The 23048-nt window shown below is 40.4% G+C and overlaps 1 protein-coding gene across 1 annotated transcript in view; it reads left to right on the plus strand.

Moving 5' to 3' along the window:
- The first annotated feature begins 1182 nt into the window (after positions 1 to 1182).
- LOC120523949 (short transient receptor potential channel 2-like) overlaps positions 1183 to 23048 on the plus strand; it is a 45569-nt gene continuing 23703 nt past the window's right edge. Inside the window, exons 1-3 of the mRNA XM_039745684.1 lie at positions 1183 to 1236; positions 4151 to 4846; positions 18870 to 19070. Coding sequence (XP_039601618.1) covers positions 1222 to 1236; positions 4151 to 4846; positions 18870 to 19070 — 912 coding nt within the window. The 5' untranslated portion in view covers positions 1183 to 1221. The remainder of the gene's footprint in view (positions 1237 to 4150; positions 4847 to 18869; positions 19071 to 23048) is intronic.

The following is a 23048-nucleotide window of genomic DNA, read 5'->3' on the forward strand; positions in this document are numbered from 1 at the left end:
AAAACAAACTAAAAGTGAAATGTTCTTTATAACTTTATTTTTCAATGTAGAATTAACCTTCATCTATTATTTTTTTTTATTATATTGCGTCAGTTGGTGTTCAGCTTTGCTGCCTTCTTGATGTGTCTTGCATGATGGTCCGACATGCAAATAAGAATTTCTCCATGCTCTGTACATGTTATAATGAACTGGCACTTGATTTTCTTTTCTGCAAATGAACACCTCCATTATTGTTACTGCAGCATGCCATTTCGTAGTTACCCTCTAGAGGGCAGCACTGTATTTGAAATTAATCTGAATTAAGTAATGACAGTTGCTTTACATATCATCAGAAAGACGCCTTCTCTCCCTAAGGTTCATTAAATTGAAGGCACTCCATACAACTTGTACTAAGTCCTGGCGTTTCATGTTATCCAGAGAATGAATTATCTGACATAATTTACATATAAACACTAAACCCTACAACTTCTTCTGTTTTTTCTATTTTCAAACCTATCTGGTTTGTCTCATATGGTACAGCAGACAAGTGAAAGGGACAGTCTTTGATTTTCCCAAATGATATTGGTGGCAGAGCAATTCTTCAGATTTCAGTGTATTTCTCAGAAATATTATACAGCAAAGCAAAAGTATAATTTATTCTTTATATGAAGTTTAGTTTAGTGCATGTGAGGAGAAAAGTTGTGTGTAGAGCAAGAAACTGCATTTGCTGAACTTGCTGGTGAAAAATTATTTGAAAGGAATTTGTGATGATTGGTATAAAGTAGAATTTCTGTGAATGTTTTTTGTTCAAAAAAGTATTTTTGTTGAATGCACAGATTTATTTGAAATCATTAAAATACGAAAACTGTCTCAGAGCTATAATAGAAAAGGATACTTGTTAATTAGTTGGTTCCTGTGTGCCACCTCTGAGTTGCTGATGTAACTTTTTATTTGAATTATTTATTTTTGAATTCCCAGCTCTGGAGATGTAGCAGAGAGGTGTGACCTTTATATTTAATTACATCCGAAGCACAGGAACTCAAAGCTATCTGAGAGCCAAAGATTAAAGACAGAGTGTCAGTGCATATGTTTGATTGCTGTCTGAGACGTGCGTTTTTTAGGAGCATCAGCAGCGTTCAACTAAAGGTTCATTGCCGAGCCATGAGAATGTGAATTTATTTTTGACAGACCTGAGCAAAAACAAAATTGTTTTGTACTTTCTGACTCATCTGAATAGGAATCATGGAGCATCTCACTGTAAGAAAATCTTTTACTTTCTTTCTTGTTAGTGTAAAAACAACTCCGGTTTGTCTGACTGTTAAAACCATTATTGTTGTATTGTGTATAAAGCTGAAACTAACATTCAATGTTAATTATTTTAAATAAAAAAAAACCAAATACACTTTAACTTTATTTAACTATTTAGTAATTAAACTGTTATGTACGTTTTTTTTTGTCTGTTAAAATGTTTTGCTGTTTTTTACTGATATATTAATATGCCAAATGCTTTAAGTAGCTGAATTTCAATTTTGTACAGAAAATGCCGCCAAATCCGAGTAAATCTGAATGGCATCTTACAAGCCTGATAATTATGTTTTGAAATATATTTTTACATGAGTTTGCGTAACTTTTTCTGCCTCGTTCTAAAGATGTGTATATTGGATTATTAGTAACCCTAAATTGGCCTAATGTTAGTGGGTGCAGAAGTGATGGCGCAGCCTCCAGGGGAAGTTTGGTTCCTGCCTTGTGCCTGATGGTCCAGAGACCCAGAAACAGAGCTAAGAGAGTCCCGGAATTTGATACATGGATGGATGATTCTTGAATATTTAGTTCAGAGTTATTCATTAACTTGAAATTAAGAATGTTACTATGCTAAATCAGCAAGAACTCAATCATTTTCTTAACACCAGTAGTGAATATGTTTTAATAGAGAAAAGATCTGTTTTGTATTCACACATTTTCAAAGGTAATCCTTGATGTTAGCCTTCACCCTCTAAAGCTAAAGTCACAATGATTGCAAGGCATGTAGTTAATTAAAAAGCAAAGTTTTATAAATGTATTCCTTTGGGAATAAACTAAAAAAATATTTCATATGACTATATTCTTCTTAATAATATAGTCATAGTTATGTTACAGAAATTGGGAGGTTTTGTTTTTTAAAGCCCCAGAAATCTTCTCCAGTGTGACTATTTGTACAGCAGGTATTATGTCATTTTCTTTCTACCACTGGAGACTTTTTGTAGGTTTTACACTTCATTTGAATTGATTTGACACACATATCCCATTTCAAACAATGAAGTGCCGTTGATTGATCTTTTCTATCCCATATTTTCCTTGACATGAACCTGGATGAGGCGACAGTCTTTTACGGGGCATGTTCATACCCACTCATACGCTGCCATATTTAAATTACGTTAGGTCTAAAGTTGCTGATTAACTAGCATGCATGCCCTTCAGGACATAAACTAGAGGACAGCTAGGAGAACATGCAGTGCAACTCCACACAAATGGTGCCTGAGCTTAGAAAACTAACACGGGTTTCTGGAGCTGTGATACAACACCCCTAACCACAGTGTAGCCTCCATTCAACACAATGCATATTGTTTTCACCATTGCAGAAACTGAAATGGATTTTCTCCTAAGTAAACTTTTATGGTGATATTGTGTTTGTATTTATGGAAATTGAGAAGCTAAAACTATTTGATGTTTTAGTCTAAATTGTTTAAAGATTCTTGAATTAGCCATCCATTCATCCATCTTTCAGACCCACTTATCCTGAGCAGGGTCACAGTGAAGCTAGAGCGTATCCCAGCAAGCATTGAGCACAAAGGCAGGAACAATCCCTGGACAGGGAGCAGCCAGTACATCATGGGGTGAACTTTAGCATCAGCAATCCACTTTACAGAAATATTTTATTGTTCATAACAATACAATATCTCCATTAAATCACTATGGGAATTAATTGGCAAGATAACATCAGGTTTTCTTTCTTTCTCATGTGTGTAAATTATAATTTGATGTTGGTTGAAAGAAATGATTCCCTGTCGTATGCACTGTGGTTATCGCTGTTGTCTCCGAGCTCCAGGGGCTTGGGTTTCATTTCCTGATTGGTAGCTGTGTCTGTTGACTGTCACTGTTTTCAACTGAATGGTTGAGTGAGTTCCTTCAGACTTTAAGACTTTAAGGTCCATTGTGCTTTTGTTTGAGTGGAGAAACTTGAAGGATTAATATGCCATCAACATTGACCAGATGTGGCCCTTTAAATTAAGTTAGCTAGGTTTGTTATCTGACCTACTCACTAATTATTTGCGTATGCTCCCCATGTTCAGTTGGACTTCCTGTGAGCTCTCTGGTTTCCTGCGACATTGCATAGACTTGTGTTGTAAGGTTAATTAGCAACTCTAAATTAGACCAGCTTTCGTGACAGTAGTTCACACATGCAAACACTATGTCCTGTAATGATCAGCTGTCTTCCTCCCTTATACTAATAAGTGGAAGCAGGTGCAAAAAAGTAATGGATACTCGTAACGTGTTAGCTATCCATTAGATTAAGGTGGGGCAAACCTTTTGGAGGGCTGGTCAAATTGTCAAAGATGTGTCATATACTCAAACATACTGTATACAATCTGCAAACCCACACAATCTAGAACATGTGTTAATGACACAGTCATGTTTTTCTATCTTTTAATAGTGAAAAGTACTCTTTTTTGTTGGAGACTTGAAAATGTCACGGTATGAAACAATGTAGTCATTTTCATATAACTTGCCAAAGAAAAATGGACCAGTGAGTCACTGGTCTATTATTTGGCTCATGGAAGAATTCAAAATCTCAAAAATCAATGTGACAGTTAGGGGAGCCGAAGTGTTTCTGAAGGGTTGATATTAATACAGAATAATCCATAATAGACATAGCAGGTGTTGTCATATGTTACATCAATTACATAAAGTCCATGTTGAGGGGTAACCATTTCCTAACCCTTCTGTTTGGGTTTCCATACTTTGAACGTATTATTATTACTATCTGTTTTCCAACAATCTTTTGCAGGGAATGATTTAAGAAGGAGCTTTGGTGCTTCATTTTTATTTGATCTTTTAAAGGAGTCAATTGATCTGTAACTTAACTTAAATTATTTTTTTCAAAACCCTAAACTTTCCCTTTTTTCCCCCACAGCAAGCGCAATGGCGGGAGATTATGAACAGAAAGATGCACTTCCCGCCAGCTCTAATCAGTGCTATTCAAGACGGGAATGTCGACCAGGCCTCCAAGCTGTTACAGCCAAACGACGGTGTCTTGCGCCAGCTGGATGAGTCCGAAGATCGGCAGTGGCGTGAAGCTTTAAATCTTGCAATCCGTTTGGGCAATGAAGATATGTTTGAACTCCTGGTGCGTTCTGTCAAATTTGATTTCCGCCAAATCCATGAGGCCTTACTGGTGGCTGTGAACACTAACCAGCCTCGAGTTGTAAAGCGCCTTTTAGATCGTCTGGATCAGGAGAAGGGCAACAACAAAGTTGACATCCGCTCATTTTCACTGGCCTTCTTTGACCAATCTATTGATAATTCTCATTTTGCCCCTGGTGTAACTCCACTCACATTAGCCTGTCAGAAGGACCTTTACCAGATTGTGGAAATGCTGACCAAGAAAGGCCACAGTATTCCCCGACCACACAAGATCTCATGCTCATGCCTGGAGTGCCGCAATGGTCGCCAATATGACTTGCTCAAGTTCTCACTGTCCAGAATAAATACTTACAGAGGCATTGCCAGCCGTGCCTATCTCTCTATTGCCAGTGAGGATTCCATGCTAAGTGCCTTTCGACTTAGCAGAGAACTCAAAAGGCTGTCGAAGAAGGAACCTGAATTTAAGGTTAAACTTTACATCTAAATCTTGTACTCTGCTTAACAGTTATGTGAAGCCCCTGCATCCTGCTCTTGTACACGTCACTATAATATACTGGAAAGGAGCAATGCAAGAAAAAGAAGCAACATGGACCTAGAAACAGATGTGCGGAATCTGTATAATCCTATTGGCCACAATAGCTGTTGTAATAGCACAGTTTTTCCCAAAATCTTCGGATCATTAACCTACAGACCGTGCTATAAAACAAAAAACATTCACTCATAGTTCTCTTTTCTTTCTTTTCCTTGCCTAATAGCATGTCAGTCACCATGCCTTTGGCCAAACTGTCCTAGTATAGTGTGTTATTGCCTGCTGATGGTACTAATTCAACCATTCCTGTTGTCTGTTTGATCTTATCTGGCTTTACTTGAAAGTGATCCTTTCATCATTTCTTATTCTTATCATAAACATGCACCTGGCCTCCACCATCCTTTCATATGTACTGCAACAGAAAACCATAGGTTAAAGTGTCCAGACGTGTGATAGTTGGGGAGTCTGAGGTTTGATGCCTGTGAAGATTATCAGTTCAGTTCCCACCTCAGACTTACTCTGTGACAAAACACCTAACAGTGCTGACAATACAAAAATTATATATATATATATGTTTGTGTGTGTATATGTATATATGTGTGTATATATATGTATATGTGTGTATACAGTATATATGTATATGTGTGTATTTATGTCTGTATATATATATATGTATATGTGTGTGTGTATATACAGTATATGTATATGTGTGTATTTATATATGTATATGTGTGGATATATATATGTATTGTGACAGATAGCCTGGCCACAGACAGACACAACACCAATGTCCACAACACACGGTTTATTTTGCATTATTTACAACAGCAGTTGCAGCGACTTACGCACGACTCCTCAGTCCTTTGTCTCTCTACTGCCGCCTCCTCTCCTATCTCGCTAGCTCCGTTTTCTTCCTCCCGACTCCAGCTCCTCGAAGGGAGTGAGGCGGCCCCTTTTATCATGCCCAGGATGTGCTCCAGATGCTCGGTGATGGTCTTCTGGCAGCACTTCCTGGTGTATAGGGTGGTCCAGATCTAATTATGCAACTTTTAATGTAATGCAGGAAAACAATGCAAGAGAAAGGAATTGTTCGAAATATCTTGTAATAAACGAAAATGGACTTACATTGAATTAATTCACTGATTTTCCATGTCCCACTTGTCCTCTATTTAGTTGTGAATTCTCTATCTAATAAACTTAATAAGTTATAACGTAATGAAAATTGCCTAATTAGATCTGGACCACCCTGTATGCGTGTGTATATGTATATATTTATATGTATGTATGTATGTGTGTGTATATATATGTATGTATGTATGTGTGTGTATATATATGTATATATGTATGTGTGTGTGTATATACAAGTACATATGTGTATATTGTGAACGTTGCCCCGGACACAGACAGGCTGACACACTCATGTCACCAAACACACGTTTATATTTCATTTCTTTTTACAGTTCTGTGCTCACCAATCCCCAATATCCCTCAGTCCAGGCCAATCCAATGCCTTTTCTCTCTCTTCTTCTCTTCTTCAGGCCGTCTCCTGCCTTCTCCAGACCTTGTCCAATCTTCCACCCGACTCTTGCCCCCTTCTGCAGGGAGGCAGTTCCTTTAAATAAGCACCCAGATGTGCTCCAGGTGTGTTCCCGGCAATCTTCCAGTGACACACCCCAGTGTGGCGGAAGTGCTGGTAGTCTCCCCGGAAGCACTCCGAGTGTACCCATTTTCTCTTAAGCCCCCGGCGCTTCCGGGTGTGGCGGAAGTGCTGAGGTCTAGGGTCTTCCTGGTATTGGGGTCCCCCTGGCAGTAACCCCAGGTCCCTACAGGGCCGAGCTTCCCAGCTCTTTACCCGAGGCCTCCAGGGCGGTCGCCCCCTCAAGGTCTGGAGGAGGCACCAGCCCTCCTCCTGTCTTCTCCGGTGTCCCGGCTGGGTACCACCTCCATCCAGCTGTGACAATATATATATGTGTGTGTGTGTGTGTATATATATATACATATCCTTCTATATAAAAGCGGTCGGGATTGTCCTTCCGTCCCGTGAGTGAAAAGCGTAGCGGTATTCCGCTTATCACAGACTTACTACTTGCAGCTTGCGGTACGAAGCGACATGATGTGAGCAGAGTTCTGGTGCTCCCATCGTTCCCTTTCTTTTGTGCGCGATGCGCTGGAAAAAATAGACAAAATTATGTCTCTGGAAATAATTAATGTTGATGGAGTACAAATGCCTCACCGCATAGTAAATATCAGGGGGGTTCAAAAGGGCGACCTCAATATAGAAAAAATGTTTAAATTTCATCACAAAAATAACAGAAACTACGAGTATTAAAGTAATACCGCTCAAATGCAATATAACCAAATTAATGAGTTTGTATAAAATATCAAATTGATCTACAAATTGAATTGCCTTAAGAAGTGTTCAACTTAAAAGTCGGTCGCCTTAAAAGGCGGGTCAGCCTAGTATATATATATTAGGTGTGGGACTCATTAAAAAAGCTAATGTAATTAATTAGAGGCTTTGTAATTAATTAATCTTGATTAATCGCATGTAATCGCACCAGTAAATTTGCCCCAAAGCGCAAATGTTGTTTTTTTTTTAATTTAAAAGGGTTTTAGTGGGCGACAGAATCAAATAATAGACATGGACATGAATATTGTAAACTCAAGCTCTTTTAATTTCTAAAAAAAAATGCATTTAAACTGCATTTCAATTCAAAACAGAAACATCTAATTTTGCTTGCTTTTCAGTGTCATAAAGCTGTTGAATTTTACTTGAAATAGTCTTTCGGCACGGCAGTTGGAAAGTTGGATAACCTAACGCTAACTGTAGCACATTTTCCAACCCCCTATCTTCCACCACTGCTAGTGGTCTACAGTCCAAAGCAATCCATTTTGCGAGAGAATTTGTAAGTTTGACCGATATTGACTTACTAATTTTGGTCCTGAAGCCAGTCATTTCATTCCTTTTGTTGGTACTCAAACTCATACTGCTAGAGCGAGCACAGAAACTGTGTATGCTGTTAGCACTAACACGCTTTGCATTTAGATGGTACCGTAAGGTTGACGTGCTTCGGTGGTATGCAAACTCCTTATTGCACAGTTTGCACAAAAGCACGCTTTTATAAAGGCTTCCGTCGGGTAGTCTTTTGAAATGAAATTTGCCTCCGATCAGTCCTAGTAACGCGCTTTCTTCAGACTCTTACATTTTTGTAGCTCTGATGTGTGCATCAATGTAATCAATGCACCAGGAAATCATGCATTGACAAAAGTTCCCCTTTGCTTGGAATGCAATGGTGATTAAATGCTTATTTTTTTGAACGTGTTATGGAGCACATGCATCGAAGCCTCTCAGCTGTGCTTGTGCTAAGAAAAGGAAACATTTTAAAAATAACGTAACATGATTGTCAATGTAACCTTTTGTAGGGTTTGTCCCTGAGACTTATTAATTGTCATCGCGAAGCAGAGCCTTACTGGAAATTGGAGGCATTTGAATTGAAATGGGAGATCAGAGCGTATAATGGGGATGCGAGGAATACAAACTCTCTCCCCTGAGCAACCACCAGTAAAAATAGTTGCCTCAATTAGGTTCTTTTGCAGACACGTGACCTGAAGTCTCGTGCTGTTACAAAGGCTCGGTGGCTGTAAGGTTTTCAGTAATATTATTGGTGACCCAACCCTCAAAATTAGATTATGCTCAGTAGTGCCTGGAGGATTCAGAGTGTGGAGAAACTCTAGAGACAGCGTGTGTATTAACTTGTGGATTTTTCTGTGAGTATTTGGTGGCAGCGTCTCAAAGTTGCTTCCGCAAGACCGCGTTAGCTGTGGAGCTCAGCTCAGAGCAAAATGAAGTGAATGAAATGAGGTGAATGGGAGAGGAGATGATGACGTCACTCCCCCACCCGCCTTAACTGTCAATCCCCCCACAAACACAGTCTCTCGGAATTTGCATAAGCACAGTCCTTCACCAGCAATTTTAAGTTAGTTACAAAGTGATCAAAACTCTCGTTTATACCCTGCGTCCTCTCATTAAATGTGTATACCGCGAATATCGTATTAGTCGTGGGCATGACAAACGCCAGCGGCAGCCTGTCTATGAACTAAATTTAAATTTTAGGTTTACACCGTGCTTTGTTTCCGCAGTAGCTGCACTTATGAATATGCTTGTATGCGTCACTTTCGTTCAGCTTCTTATTGTTTCGCTGCCTTCTCAATTCTATAATGCATGTTTTCTTCAGCGCTCTTTGGAGCTCTTCCTTGTTTTCTACGTACTACGTTCACAGTCAGTTCACGTGATTATGTGGGAGCCGTGATGACGCGACACGCATCTCCCCCTCCCACGGCCATCGAGCTGCAGTCTATTACAGTATATGGACAAAAAATAGGTTCCAGTTATGACCATTACGCGTAGAATTTCGAAATGAAACCTGCCCAACTTTTGTAAGTAAGCTGTAAGGAATGAGCCTGCCAAATTTCAGCCTTCTACCTACATGGGAAGTTGGAGAAATAGTGATGAGTCAGTGAGTCAGTGAGTCAGTCAGTCAGTCAGTCAGTCAGTCAGTGAGTCAGTCAGTGAGGGCTTTGCCTTTTATTAGTATAGATATATATATATCTATACTATATATCTGTCACATTGGCTTCCAGCAGCATTAGGATTTTTATGTTAGGGTTACAAATGCTTGCTAAACAATTAGAACTTAACTGGCAGTGCCAGAACACTCCCCACCTGGTATCTTTAAGATACCATCACGGACCTGAACCAAATACTTTAATCTGGTGATAAAAGAAAAAAACAGTTCTGAAATGAGTCTGTAAAGGATTTGTGTTGCTTCTTGCAGAACCATCTTTATCTCAACCTTTCTTATTAATTTATTTTTGCTGGGAAGAGCCTTCAGTGTTATTCCCATTGGCCATTCATTCTTCCTGACTTGCTTCTCCTTCAGAAGTACAGCATCACCTTCTTTGATGTCAGGCCCTTTATTTTACTATTTCTGTCATGTCTTCAGAGTGCTGAGATACTCCGTTCTCCACCTGCTCCAGAATTCTTCAGCGAGATACTGGTGTCTCAACATCTCATCTGTGCCCAAGTTACTCTGAGACAGAAAAGGTGTGCCTGTCTTCTGGGTGAACAGCATGGAAGGAGTTAGGACAATAGGCTGTTCAGCATCAGTTAAAACAGATACCAGGGGATGTGTATTAATTATGGCTGTAACCTTTGCCATTAGCATAGTTAACACTTCATGAGTAAGTTGCATGGAGACTAATATGCGTCGTACCACTCTGACCACGTGTTCCCACACTCCACCCATATGCGATGAATGAGGTGGGTTGAAAACCCAAGTGCACCATTGATCTTGTAGGTACTCCTGCACCTTCTCTTGCTTTGTAACTTCCATTCTTAATTCTCTGCAGGCACCCACAAAATTGGTACCACAGTTAGAGATCAGCTGTTTTGCTGGACCACATAGTGCAAAGAAACACCTTAAAGCATTAATGAAGCTGGAAGAGCTCATTTCTTCAACAACTTCTATGTGGACTGCTTGAGTACACAGACAAGTGAAGAATACTTCCCTCCTTTTACTGTTTGCATGACCTCGTCTTGTGTTCCTTGTAGATACTTCCCATGGACTGAACAAAACTACATACACATATGAGAATAGAGGATCCATTTGGAGCCTTTCAGCTGGCAGATCAAACATTTGCTGTTCATGTATTTCCCTCTGAGCTTTCTGCAAGTCACACACACTGATTAAGTATTTTACCTATGCACTGTTTGGCACCAACTTGCCATAGGCTGCTTGCTGTCACAGCAGCCTCAGTGAAGTGTCTTCCCTTGTGTTGTACCTTTTGGTGGTGATGGATCACAAGAAGAGTTGCAACACGGTGGCTGCCAGGGATGATGAATGGGTTAGTTTCTTTTGATTTGAGTCCAGACTGATTGATGCACCAACCGACTCGGAGGAGGCCACTGCTATCAATGATAGGATTCAGCTTCATGAGGGAGCTTTGTGAGGGAAGGTCCAATTTTGCCCTAATGCATCCAATTTCTTTAAATAAACCTCATGCTGCACACTTCTGATGATTAAGTTTTCAGCCTTTATGAATGATCCATCTGAGATGCGTATCTTACAAATATGCCAGCCATGGCAGCCTTCTGCTTGTTTTTGATTTCCAAAGCAGTCAGCAATGTGGCAGAGACGACCCACAGCCTTGACTAGAGATGTCCATCTAGAGAAACGTTCCCACCGTTTTGAGCTTAAGTGACTCTCAGAGGCGTGAGTGGACAGAGAGTTCACTTCAGGCCGGATATCTACATCGCTTTCTGGGTTGATGAGGTCAAATTTATTTTGTTCTTCTGTCATTTTCTTTAGTGGAAGGCAAAGGAAGGGAGGTCCAGTAATTCATGTTGAACTGGAGAGCTTGGAGGCTGAAATGAAGTGTGAACCATGGTCAGCAGGATTTTGATCTCTTGGCACATAATGCCACTGTTCAGGTTTAGAAGACTGCCGGATTTGTTGCACCCAATTATTTACATAGACACTGAAACATCTGGATTATTGTAACCCAAAACCACCTTACTGTCTGTATAAAAACTAGTGGAGTTTAGCTGGAGATATATTTCCTCACTGATGACTTCCACAATTTCCACAGCTAGCACTGCAGCACGTAGTTCCAGGAATAGCAGAATATATACGGGGTATTTGAATGTCTCTGAGGCACTGCAGTGAACTCTGCCATTGCACCCATTGTTCATGCATGCATGTAAGGTTGGTGTCCCAATCACTGTTATGTCTCGAGAGTTCTCTGAGAAGTTAGCATCCCCGGATAGTAACTTGTGCCAGGAAACCCAGTGGGTCAAAATGACTATTGACCGTTGAGAGTACTCCTCTGTGAGTTTATGGTCTCAATTTCAGGTGCGTAAAATGTAAAAATGTCTGACATAATATTCCACCTCACACCAAGACTTTGCTGATCACGTAGGTCATCCACAAACAAGTCAAGATTTTGTAGATCCTTGGCTTGATCTTCCATTAAGAACACATCGATCACCTCAGTTTTGTTAGAGGCCACTTTGTGGAGCCTAAGATTTGAAGCTGCTAACATTTCCTGCATTCTCTTAAGAAGATCAATTGCTTCCTCCACAGTGGGGATGGACTTTAAAGCACCATCCATATAAAATTAAATTTTCGTCATCATCGCATTGAATATTGATTCTGTGTTTGGACTTTCATTGTGACAATGGAACGTATGACTGCCCGTGATTGAATTTAGTTTCTCTCTAGATAGATAGTTAAATAAACTTACTTTTTTTAATGTTTGGCTCTGAAATTTGTTAATTGTCTTTGCAAAAGCTATTCTAACGGAAAACTGTTAACATTTAAATACGAATGGCATATCAAGATCTCCTTTGTTGTCTAATGTTATCCGCGGAAGATGTGCTACATTACCTTTCTTGGATGCATCCTTCTTTCTACAGTAATTCATGTGGTGGAAGACCGGACGGTGTTAACGTTTGTAGATATTCTTCGGGATATTGTAAGTTGATGTTTTCATCTTCCATATGATCACCGCCAACTGTTCCAGCATAGTCTATTGATACGCATTTAACCAATTTGCTGTGTAACTGATTGTCAATTTTGGCATTAGTTCATTTGACTTCATTGTTTTTTGGTGCTAGGATTGCCCATGTACTCATTTTTTTTGTTGATAACCCTTCGTGAAGAAATTCTTCAATAAGATTTGGAAATAATATATCCTCTTTAATTGGGAACTTAAAGTGAGGAAAACGTTAAAATGTATAAGAGCTAAGAGAGCAGGAACTGTGTCTGTCAATGGCATACACATGAATGGGAGGAGAGAGTACCGTATGTGTGGTTGAATATGGTTGAGAGGAGGGTGGGACTTAAAAATATCTCATCCCAGGATTTATATATATTAAATATAAAAGGGAAAATAAATCATGCTGGATATCTGTATTGATATAGGTTGGGTAATGTGTTAGGAACAAAAGGATGCCACATCGTTTGATGGAAATGAAAATTATCAACCTACAGAGGGCCGAAGTCAAAGGCACCACGAAAATCAAAGTTAAAAAATGATGTGGCAGGCTAGTCCATTTTGCCAAAATTTCATTGCTGCTACTCAACATCATACTCAGTAGTTTGTATGGCCACCAAGTGTTTGTATGCATGCCTGACAACATTGGTCATGCTCCTAATAAAATGATGGATGGTGTCCTGGGGGATCTCCTCCCAGATCTAGACCAGGGCATCACTGAGCTCCTGGACAGTCTGAGGTGCCACTTGGTGGCATCTGATGGACAGAAACATAATGTCCCAGAGGTGTTCTACAGTATTGGATTTAGGTCAGGCGAGTGTAGGGGCCAGTCAATGGCATCAATTCCTTCATCCTCCAGGAACTGCCTGCATACCCTTGCCACATGAGGCCGGGCATTGTCATGCACCAGGAGGAACCCAGGACCCACTGCACCAGCATAGGGTCTGACAATGGGTCCAAGGATTTCATCCTGATACCTAATGGCAGTCAAAGTGCCGTTGTTTAGCGCATTGAGGTCTGTGCGTCCCTCCATGGATATGCCTCCCACAGACATCACTGACCCACCACCAAACTGGTCATGCTGAATGATGTTAAAGGCACCATAACGTTCTCCACAGCTTCTCCAGGCACTTTCATGTCTGTCACATGTGCTCAGGATGAATCTGCTCTCATCTGTGGAAAGCACAGGGCTCCAGTGGTGGAGCTGCCAATTCTGATATTCTATGGCAAATGCCAATCGAGGTCCACTGTGCCGAGCAGTAAGAACAGGGCCCACTAGAGGACATCAGGCCCTCAGGCCACCCTCATGAAGTCTGTTTCTGATTGTTTGGTCAGAGACATTCACACCAGTGGCCTGCCTGAGGTAATTTTGTAGGGCTCTGGCAGTGCTCATCCTGTTCTTCTTTGCCCAAAGGAGCAGGTGCCGGTGCTGCTGATGAGTTAATAACTTCCTACAGCCCTGTTAAGCTCTCCTGGAGTAACTGCCTGTCTCCTGGAATCTCCTCCATGCCTTTGAGACTGTGCTGGGAGACACAGCAAACCTTCTGACAATGGCATGTATTGATGTGCCATTCTGGATAAGTTGGATTACCTGTGTAACCTCTGTGGGGTCCAGGTATTGTGTCATGCTACCAGTAGTGATGCTGACCGTAGCTAAATGCAAAACTAATGGAAAAACAGTCAGAAAAGATGAGGAGGGGAAAAATATCAGTGGCCTCCACCTATTAAGCCATTCCTGTTTTGGGGGTCGTCTCATTGTTGCCCCTCATTAACACCAAAGCAACAGAAACTGATTTACAATCCCTCTGCTACTTAATTGACCAGATTAATAGCCCAGAAGTTTCATTGACATGATGCTATACTCTCATTAACAAGTGTTTAATTTTTTTCAGCAGTGTATATATATGTGTGTATATCCCCAGCCACAGGGGATGCACAAACTAGTGTGTTTCTTCGTGCTGGTCCCAAGCCCAGATAAATAGGAAGGGTTACATCAGGAAGGGCATGCAGTGTAAAATTTTGCCAAATCAATATGAGGGCGACAATACAAATTTCCATAACGGATCAGTTGAGCACCGGGTTAATAACGACTCCCACCAGGACTGTTAGCCAACAGGGTGCTGGCAGAAATTGGGCTACTGTTGGCCGAAAAAGAAGAAGAAGGAGAAGAAGAGGGGGGAGACGTGTCCAGAGGCAGGAGGAGAGGAGGAAAGTAAAGAGAGCTGAACTGAGGGTAGGAACTTTGAATGTTGGCAGTATGATGGGTAAGGGGAGAGAGTTAGCAGAATTGATGGAGAGAAGGAAGGTTGATATATTGTGCGTGCAAGAGACTAAATGGAAGGGGAGTAAGGCCAGGTGGATCGGAGGTGGATTCAAATTGTTCTATCATGGTGTGGATGGGAGGAGAAATGGAGTAGGGGTTATTCTAAAGGAACAGCATGTCAAGAATGTTCTGGAGGTGAAAAGAGTGTCAGACAAAGTAATGATTATGAAGCTGGTAATTGGAGGTGTGATGATATATGTTGTTAGTGCATATGCACTGCAAGTTAGGTGTGCAATGGGCAAGAAAGAAGATTTTTGGAGTGACTTGGATGAAGTAATCAACAGTGTACCCAAAGGGACAGAAAGTGGTGATTGGAGCGGATTTCAATGGACATGTTGATGAAAGGAACATAGGAGATGAGGAGGTGATGGGTAGGTATAGTGTCAACGAGAGGAATGAAGAAAGTTACAGGATAGTGGATTTTGCCAACAAGATGGACATGGCTGTGGTAAATACATATTTTAAGAAGAGGGAGGAACATAGGGGTACGTACGAGAGTGGAGGAAGATCCACACAGGTAGATTACATCCTATGCAGAAGAGTTGATCTGAAGGAGATTGAAGACTGAAAAGTAGTAGTAGGGGAAAGTGTAGTTAAGCAGCTTAGGATGGTGGTCTGTAGGATGACGCTGGAGATCAAGAAGAGGAAGAGAGTGAGGGCAGAGCCAAGGATCAAATGGTGGAAGTTGAAAAAGGAAGACTCCAAGGTTGAGCTTAAGGAGGAGGTGAGACAGGCACTGGGTAGCAGTGAAGAGTTACCAGACAGTTGGAAAACTACAGCAGAAGCAAGAAGGATGTTTGGAGTGACATCTGGGCAAAGGAAGGAATAAAAGGAAACCTGGTGGTAGAATGGGGAAGTACAGGAGATTATACAGAGGCAGAGGATGGCAAAGAAGAAGTGGAATAGTCAGAGAGATGCAGAAATTTACAAGGAGATAAGGCGCAAGGTGAACAGAGAGGTGGCGAAGGCTAAAGAAAAGGCGTGTGATGAGTTGTATGAGAGGTTGAACACTAGGGAGGGAGAAAAGGACCTGTACCGATTGGCTAGACAGAGGGACTGAGCTGGGAAAGATGTACTGCAGGTTAGGGTGATAAAGGATAAAGATGGAAAAGTACTAACAAGCGAGGAGAGTCTGTTGAGCAGGTGGAAAGAGTACTTTGAGAGGCTAATGAATAAAGAGAACAAGAGAGAGAAGAGGTTGGATGATGTGAAGAAAGTGAATCAGGAAGTGCAATGGATTAGCAAGGAGGAAGTAAGGACAGCTATGAAGAGAATGAATAATGGAAAAGCCGTTGGTCCAGATGACATACCTGTGGAAGCATGGAGGTGTTTAGGAGAGATGGCAGTGGAGTTTTTAACCAGATTGTTTAATGGAATCTTGGAAAGTGAGAGGATGCCTGAGGAGTGGAGAAGAAGTGTACTGGTGCCGATATTTAAGAATAAGGGGGATGTGCAGGACTGCAGTAACTACAGGGGAATAAAATTGATGAGCCACAGCATGAAGTTATGGGAAAGAGTAGTGGAAGCTAGGTTAAGAAGTGAGGTGATGATTAGTGAGCAGCAGTATGGTTTTATGCCAAGAAAGAGCACCACAGATATGATGTTTGCTCTGAGGATGTTGATGGAGAAGTTTAGAGAGGGTCAGAAGGAGTTGCATTGCGTCTTTGTGGACCTGGAGAAAGCATATGACAGGGTGCCTCGAGAGGAGCTGTGGTATTGTATGAGGAAGTCGGGAGTGGCAGAGAAGTATGTAAGAGTTGTACAGGATATGTAAGAGGTGTGACAGTGGTCTGGTCTGTGGTAGGAGTGACGGATTTATTCAAGGTGGAGGTGGGATTACATCAGGGATCGGCTCTGAGCCCTTTCTTATTTGCAATGGTGATGGACAGGTTGACAGACGAGATTAGACAGGAGTCCCTGTGGACTATGATGTTGCTGATGACATTGTGATCTGTAGCGATAGTAGGGAGCAGGTTGAGGAGACCCTGGAGAGGTGGAGATATGCTCTAGAGAGGAGAGGAATGAAGGTCAGTAGAAACAAGACAGAATACATGTGTGTAAATGAGAGGGAGGTCAGTGGAATGGTGAGGATGAGGAGAGTAGAGTTGGTGAAGGTGGATGAGTTTAAATACTTGTAATCAATAGTACAGAGTAATGGGGATTGTGGAAGAGAAGTGAAGAAGAGAGTGCAGGCAGGGTGGAATGGGTGGAGGAGAGTGTCAGGAGTGATTTGTGACAGACGGGTATCAGCAAAAGTGAAAGGGAAGGTCTACAGGACAGTAGTGAGACCAGCTATGTTATATGGGTTGGAGACGGTGGCACTGACCAGAAAGCAGGAGACAGAGCTGGAGGTGGCAGAGTAAAAGATGCTATGATATGCATTGGGGGTGACAAGGATGGATAGGATTAGAAATGAATACATTAGAGGGCCAGCTCAAGTTGGACAGTTGGAAGACAAAGTCAGACAGGTGAGATTGTGTTGGTTTGGACATGTGCACAGGAGAGATACTGGGTATATTGGGAGAAGGATGCTGAAGATAGAGCTGCCAGGGAAGAGAAATAGAGGAAGGCGTAAGAGGAGGTTTATGGATGTGGTGAGAGAGGACATGCAGGTGATGGGTGTAACAGAACAAGATGCAGAGGACAGGAGGATGTGGAAAAAGATTATCTGCTGTGGCAACCCCTAGCAAGAGCAGCCGAAAGAAGAAGATATATAATATATATATACTGTATATAGTTGAAGAGACTGAAAAAAAATTAAATTATAGACCCATTTGTACTGAACTTATGTAAGTTGATTTGAGGGTCTTTTTAAATCATTCATTTTCAGTATTGTCTCCAAACCTGACCAGCAGCAAGCATTCCTAGAGTTTATCCTACTTTTATCATTACATAAATTGGAAAAAGTTCCTCTTGCCAAAATTGTTTGCTTTCCGTGTTTTAGCCAGTTTTACACTATAGGTATTGAATTTTCAGTTCTTTTATTTTTGATCACTAGCCTTTCATGTGGTACCTTATCAAAAGCTTTTACAAATCACCGTAAATAATAATATAATATATAATATATGTGTAGATTGTGTATATATGTGTATATAATGCATATGTTTAAATGTGTGTTATAGATGTATATAACATATAACATATATAACCCCCCCCCAAAAAAAAAGTCCCAGTCACACCTAACCTTACATCACAAATGCAAATTTGTAGAAGACAACTTTGTCAGTTTTACTGCTAAGCTGAGCACCTAACTCTGTAAGTGTATCCTGCAGAACATGTATGCAACACACCATACAAGACTGTCTGTCTACCCTCTTTGATAATAAGAACATGCTGGAACTCCCTAGTTTTGCCTAGCACTACAGAATATCAGAGTCACTTAACAGCTCTGGAAATTCTCAAAAAGTTCGGACACCTCTAAGAAAATGGAGTGCAAAGCCAAAAAACACACAGACCGTGACCAGCGCAAGACTATAGCATACGTCTCTGAAGATGTGGCATTCTGTGCTATCCACTACCACCTGGATGTGACACCCACAATATAATTCTACATTTCTGGTGTATTGATAGTACAAATAAACTATGGAATCCCAAACCACTAAAACTGGAAAAATATCTTCAAACAAAAATAAATTTGCTTAAAATCTTATGTAATTAGCACTATAATACTTAATACTAATACAATTTGCCTTAATTCAGATGAGGAAAAAAGTCATTTACTGTGTTATCATAACAGTGACTAACCAGTGATGACGATTAAATAGCCACCTTTTATTGTCATGGTTAACAATTCTTGATGATAATGAACAATCTTCTCCAGAAAATCTGTCACTGCTTACCTTGTGAGTTCTGAAAATTGTTATATAGTTCATCATATAAATCTTCTGGAGTCACTGAGGTGCTATAAACGGCGCATGTGACAACCATTCTGTCCTTTTCTAAGGTTGCACTTGCACCAATAACCAGTGCATGCATGGAGCCACCAAGATGTTCAAGGAACAGAAATTTTCTGCAGAATATTTAATTAGTTTTATTTTGCTGTTACATATTTGCTGACTGAATGGATGTTTTGCTCTGTTTCAGCCACAGTACCTGGAACTGGAAAACATTTGTCAAGAATTTGCTGTGGAACTCTTAGGAATGTGCCGCAATCAAAGTGAAGTGACAACTGTTCTCAACAACTGTGGTGAGGATAGTGATGAAGAGCTGGATGAGCATGGATTTGAGGAAGGCATTCCAAACTTGGCACGGCTGAGATTGGCAGTCACCCTAAACCAGAAACAGGTATGACTTCTCAGTTCCTTTTATGGAAATGTGCTGAAACGAAGGCCCAAGTGAAGAAAAACTCTTTGGCAGGATAACTCCTGTTAGAGTTCTCCTTATTAATAGAGAAGCGGAAGCCTCTAGAGTTACATCATTGTAAAATATTGAATTTATATTAATGGAATACAGCATCTTTCACATTGAACCTTAAGTGCTGTAGGGCTCACATTTTACTGCAATAAACCATATAATGTGTTGCATTTTGAGAGTAATGATTATACAAAAGGAAATTATGTGTCACTATTAAAAATTGCTTCAAATCCATAACTGTTCAAACCGAGTTTGAATGTTGTGAGGGCAGGAACTTCACAGGTCGGCAGAAAAAACTTCTGTGATGCTTTTTCCACTTGTTACTCTTTCTGTTTTGGTCACATCCAGTATCCTTGCTGGGATCTCCTCTGTTTGCTAGGTGACGCTGGTTACAAATATATCTCTCTTGATTAAGAGCAAGTCCCCCGTTTCATTTCATTACTCTTATAATTTCATCATTTGCCTTTGTGAAGATACAGTATCTGATCTTTTGGGTCACTGGAACCAGTTTATTTGCTTGGCTTTTATACAAGTTGTCCCTTATTCTACAAACTCCATCTTCTCGGATGTTTGCTTGTACTGCTTTAGTTCTCATTTTAATCCAAATTTCCTGTATCCACAAGACAAACTGTAGCTCAACCGTATACAATGAAAGCCTGCAGTGCTGTGATAATCTTCCATCACTGTGACGCTCTCTTTCAAGATTAGTCCTAGTAAGAAATCTGGATTCAACTTTTATCACTTACTCCTTCTGGTTTTGATAAATAATATGCACAGAATAGTATGTACAAAATAATCCAGAGGCCCAAGATCTTTAACCAGCCAAACACAGCAAAAACACATTACTTATTGGAATGGTTTTTAACTGTTTTATGATGCATGAGAGTCATTCTAAATTATACAGTTTAAAACATGCAGATTTATTTGTATACAAATAAGACCTTGGGTGACAACAATAATTGGATGACTTGCATAGTCTTCTCCTCCTTATGTCACCTTCTAGATCATTTGACAAACGGAAAGATGCCAGTGTTAGACTAATCAAGCTTTTGCAGACATGCATGAAGTGCAGAGTTTCTGTAACATAGTGGACGTTGTCAAAGCAGATTGACGCGGCACGGGCTCCCTCGGTCCCACGAAGAAGACACTTGGAGTCTTAGGACAGGCCACAGAGAGGAGAGGAGATTTATTGTATGGCGCACAGACTCGGTTCCAAAAGGATTGAGCAAACCACTGAAAACACCGGTGTGACTTATCACATAAGTCATTATTCATCTTCATCTGGCTCCTCAATATTTTACTACCTCTAATTAATGTACCATTATCTCTTGGCTGGGTGGGTATCAAAGTCTTCACTGTTCATCATATCTGTCTGACAGCCTCTACCTTGTTTCCCAGTGCTCACCCATTATTTACAACCCAAGAGTTTACATTCCCCTCCTTATCAAGGGGCTCACTCTGCTCAACTCTCCTGCACACTAACCTGAGAGATAATGGTGGTCTGTGGCTCACACAGGGTATGCATGAGCTTTTTAACTCCTAACACTCACATCTTCATACATAATAAAATATAGGGTCTACAATTTTGATGTGGTTATAATAATTTTCTCATACAAATAACCAATTATATAAATATATTTTTCTGTAACTTCTGTTATGGCCTTTGGAAATTATTCTAAACTAGGCTGACCCACCTTTTAAGTTGACCACTTCTTAAGGCAATTCAATATGTAGATCAATTTGATATTTTATACAAACTCATTAATTTGGTTATATTGCATTTGAGCGGTATTACATTAATACTCGTAGTTTCTGTTATTTTTGTGATGAAATTTAAACTTTTTTTCTATATTGAGGTCGCCCTTTTGAACCCCCCTGATATTTACTATGCGGTGAGGCATTTGTACTCCATCAACATTAATTATTTCCAGAGACATCATTTTGTCTATTTTTCCAGCGCATCGGCACAAAAGCACGGGAACGATGGGAGCACCAGAACTCTGCTCACATCATGTCGCTTCGTACCGCAAGCTGCAAATAGTAAGTCTGTGATAAGCGGAATACCGCTACGCTTTCCACTCACGGGACGGAAGGACAATCCCGACCGCTTTCATATAGTAAGAAGGAAGAAGAAGATATCGCACAGTCTGGAGTAGAAAATCATCTTTTACCTGGAAAAACGAAACTACAAATCCCATCGTGCATTGCAAAACGGACGGGGCGTGTGTGAAACTCCACGCCTGCGTAGCACTCACGGGATGGAAGGACACCCGACCGCTTTTATATAGAAGGATATTGTAGTGTGGTTGGCCAGGCCTGTTACAAAAGTTTTCATTGTAAAACATGAATTCAGGTATTGTAGGAAATTTCTGGAGAATTATACAATGTCATACTTTCGACCACCCCAAAAAGTAATTGCTTCAAAGTCAGGTCCCAACTTCCAATTTCTCTGCAGATTTCAAAAAGTGACCCTCTATTTAAATACAAGGATAGACATCCCTTTAGACTTAAATAATGAAACGTATCAACCAATGAAGTCCGCTAAGCTAAAAGAATTAAATGTTCCTCACTTCTTTCTTTGCATAGTTTTTCTCTGGGTAGTCCTGCCTTCCACAGACCTGCACAGTAGATTGGCTAGTGTGCAGAGTGTCACTGAGTGTGTATCTGTGCATTTCACTGGACTGTTGCACTGTACATGGCTAATTTTTGGTCCTCCACTATGATCTTGTATTTGAACAGGAAAATTTGAAAAAAACTGTTAAAAGTGCATGTAATTTTCTTCTAAATCCTCTGGTTTCATTTAGCAGTCACATGCTAATAGATTCATTTATGATTTTAAACTGTCCTGTTGTTGGGGTGTACATAAGAATGCCCATTGATGGACCAACGTACCTCCTAGGTTGAGCTGCTGTCTTCCTCCTGATGTTGAAGGAGGACACCCATGTAAAGAAAATTAATAGTTTGGAAGGACTGGTATAGTAAAATAAAGAAAATATTTTAAGACTCACCTGTCACTTTTAATTGGTAAATTGAATAAAGAAAATGGGTAGATGGTGTTTAAAACATTCAGCAGGGTTAATAAATGCAAAAGGTCGAGGAGAATGTGATAATGAGACCATATCAAAATATGCAGAAAAGTGCCTTCCAATCCTCCTGGGGTCAGTAATATATGAAAGTGGTTGTTCACAAGATGTCAGCATAGTGTATCAATTTAACTTGCAGATGAGGAAGGCAAGTGGAGTGAGCAGAGTTAACACACTCTACAATGGTGGAGGCTGTGCTGGGAATTTAACCAGGGCTCTGGAAAAATGAGGCAGCATTGCTAACCATTGTGTCATCTAGAAGACACTGAATTTGCCAAAAGGAACAAGTAAAGTGCACCAAGATAAATGTGACCCTGTAGCCCAAACTACTGGCTTCGCTAAAACTCCAGACCAAAATCAAATTTCATGAGCCACCTAAACCAAGCCCACAGACCACCTTTCAAAAAGCTCCACCATCACCATCACATAGGAAGCGTCCGCATCAAGTTTTTGAATAACGGAGCACAAAAGCGCAGGACAAAAAGATGCAGACAGACATAAAATGCACAGTTCTATAAAATCCTGCTATTGCGTCTGGTGGCTATTTGGACATCCAAGACTATAAATCACAAAAAACTGACACATAGTGAAACACTAGATTACACAATTCATTTTGGTTCATTTTTGAGTTCTTCTCTGAGTTCAGGTACAGAGTGCTGTGACAAGCTGTCATGTAAATTGCAAGTATACATTTACTAAATACAGAGTACACAAAAATAGAAATTTGTTAAAACACACAAAAACAAATTAGACACTGATAAACATAAAATGAAACCATGAATATCTGTCCATTAATTAATTGTTGAACTATGGCCGGTTGGTGAAT

This window comes from Polypterus senegalus, chromosome 2 (assembly GCF_016835505.1).
Source record: "Polypterus senegalus isolate Bchr_013 chromosome 2, ASM1683550v1, whole genome shotgun sequence".
In the NCBI taxonomy this organism is placed as follows: domain Eukaryota; kingdom Metazoa; phylum Chordata; class Cladistia; order Polypteriformes; family Polypteridae; genus Polypterus; species Polypterus senegalus.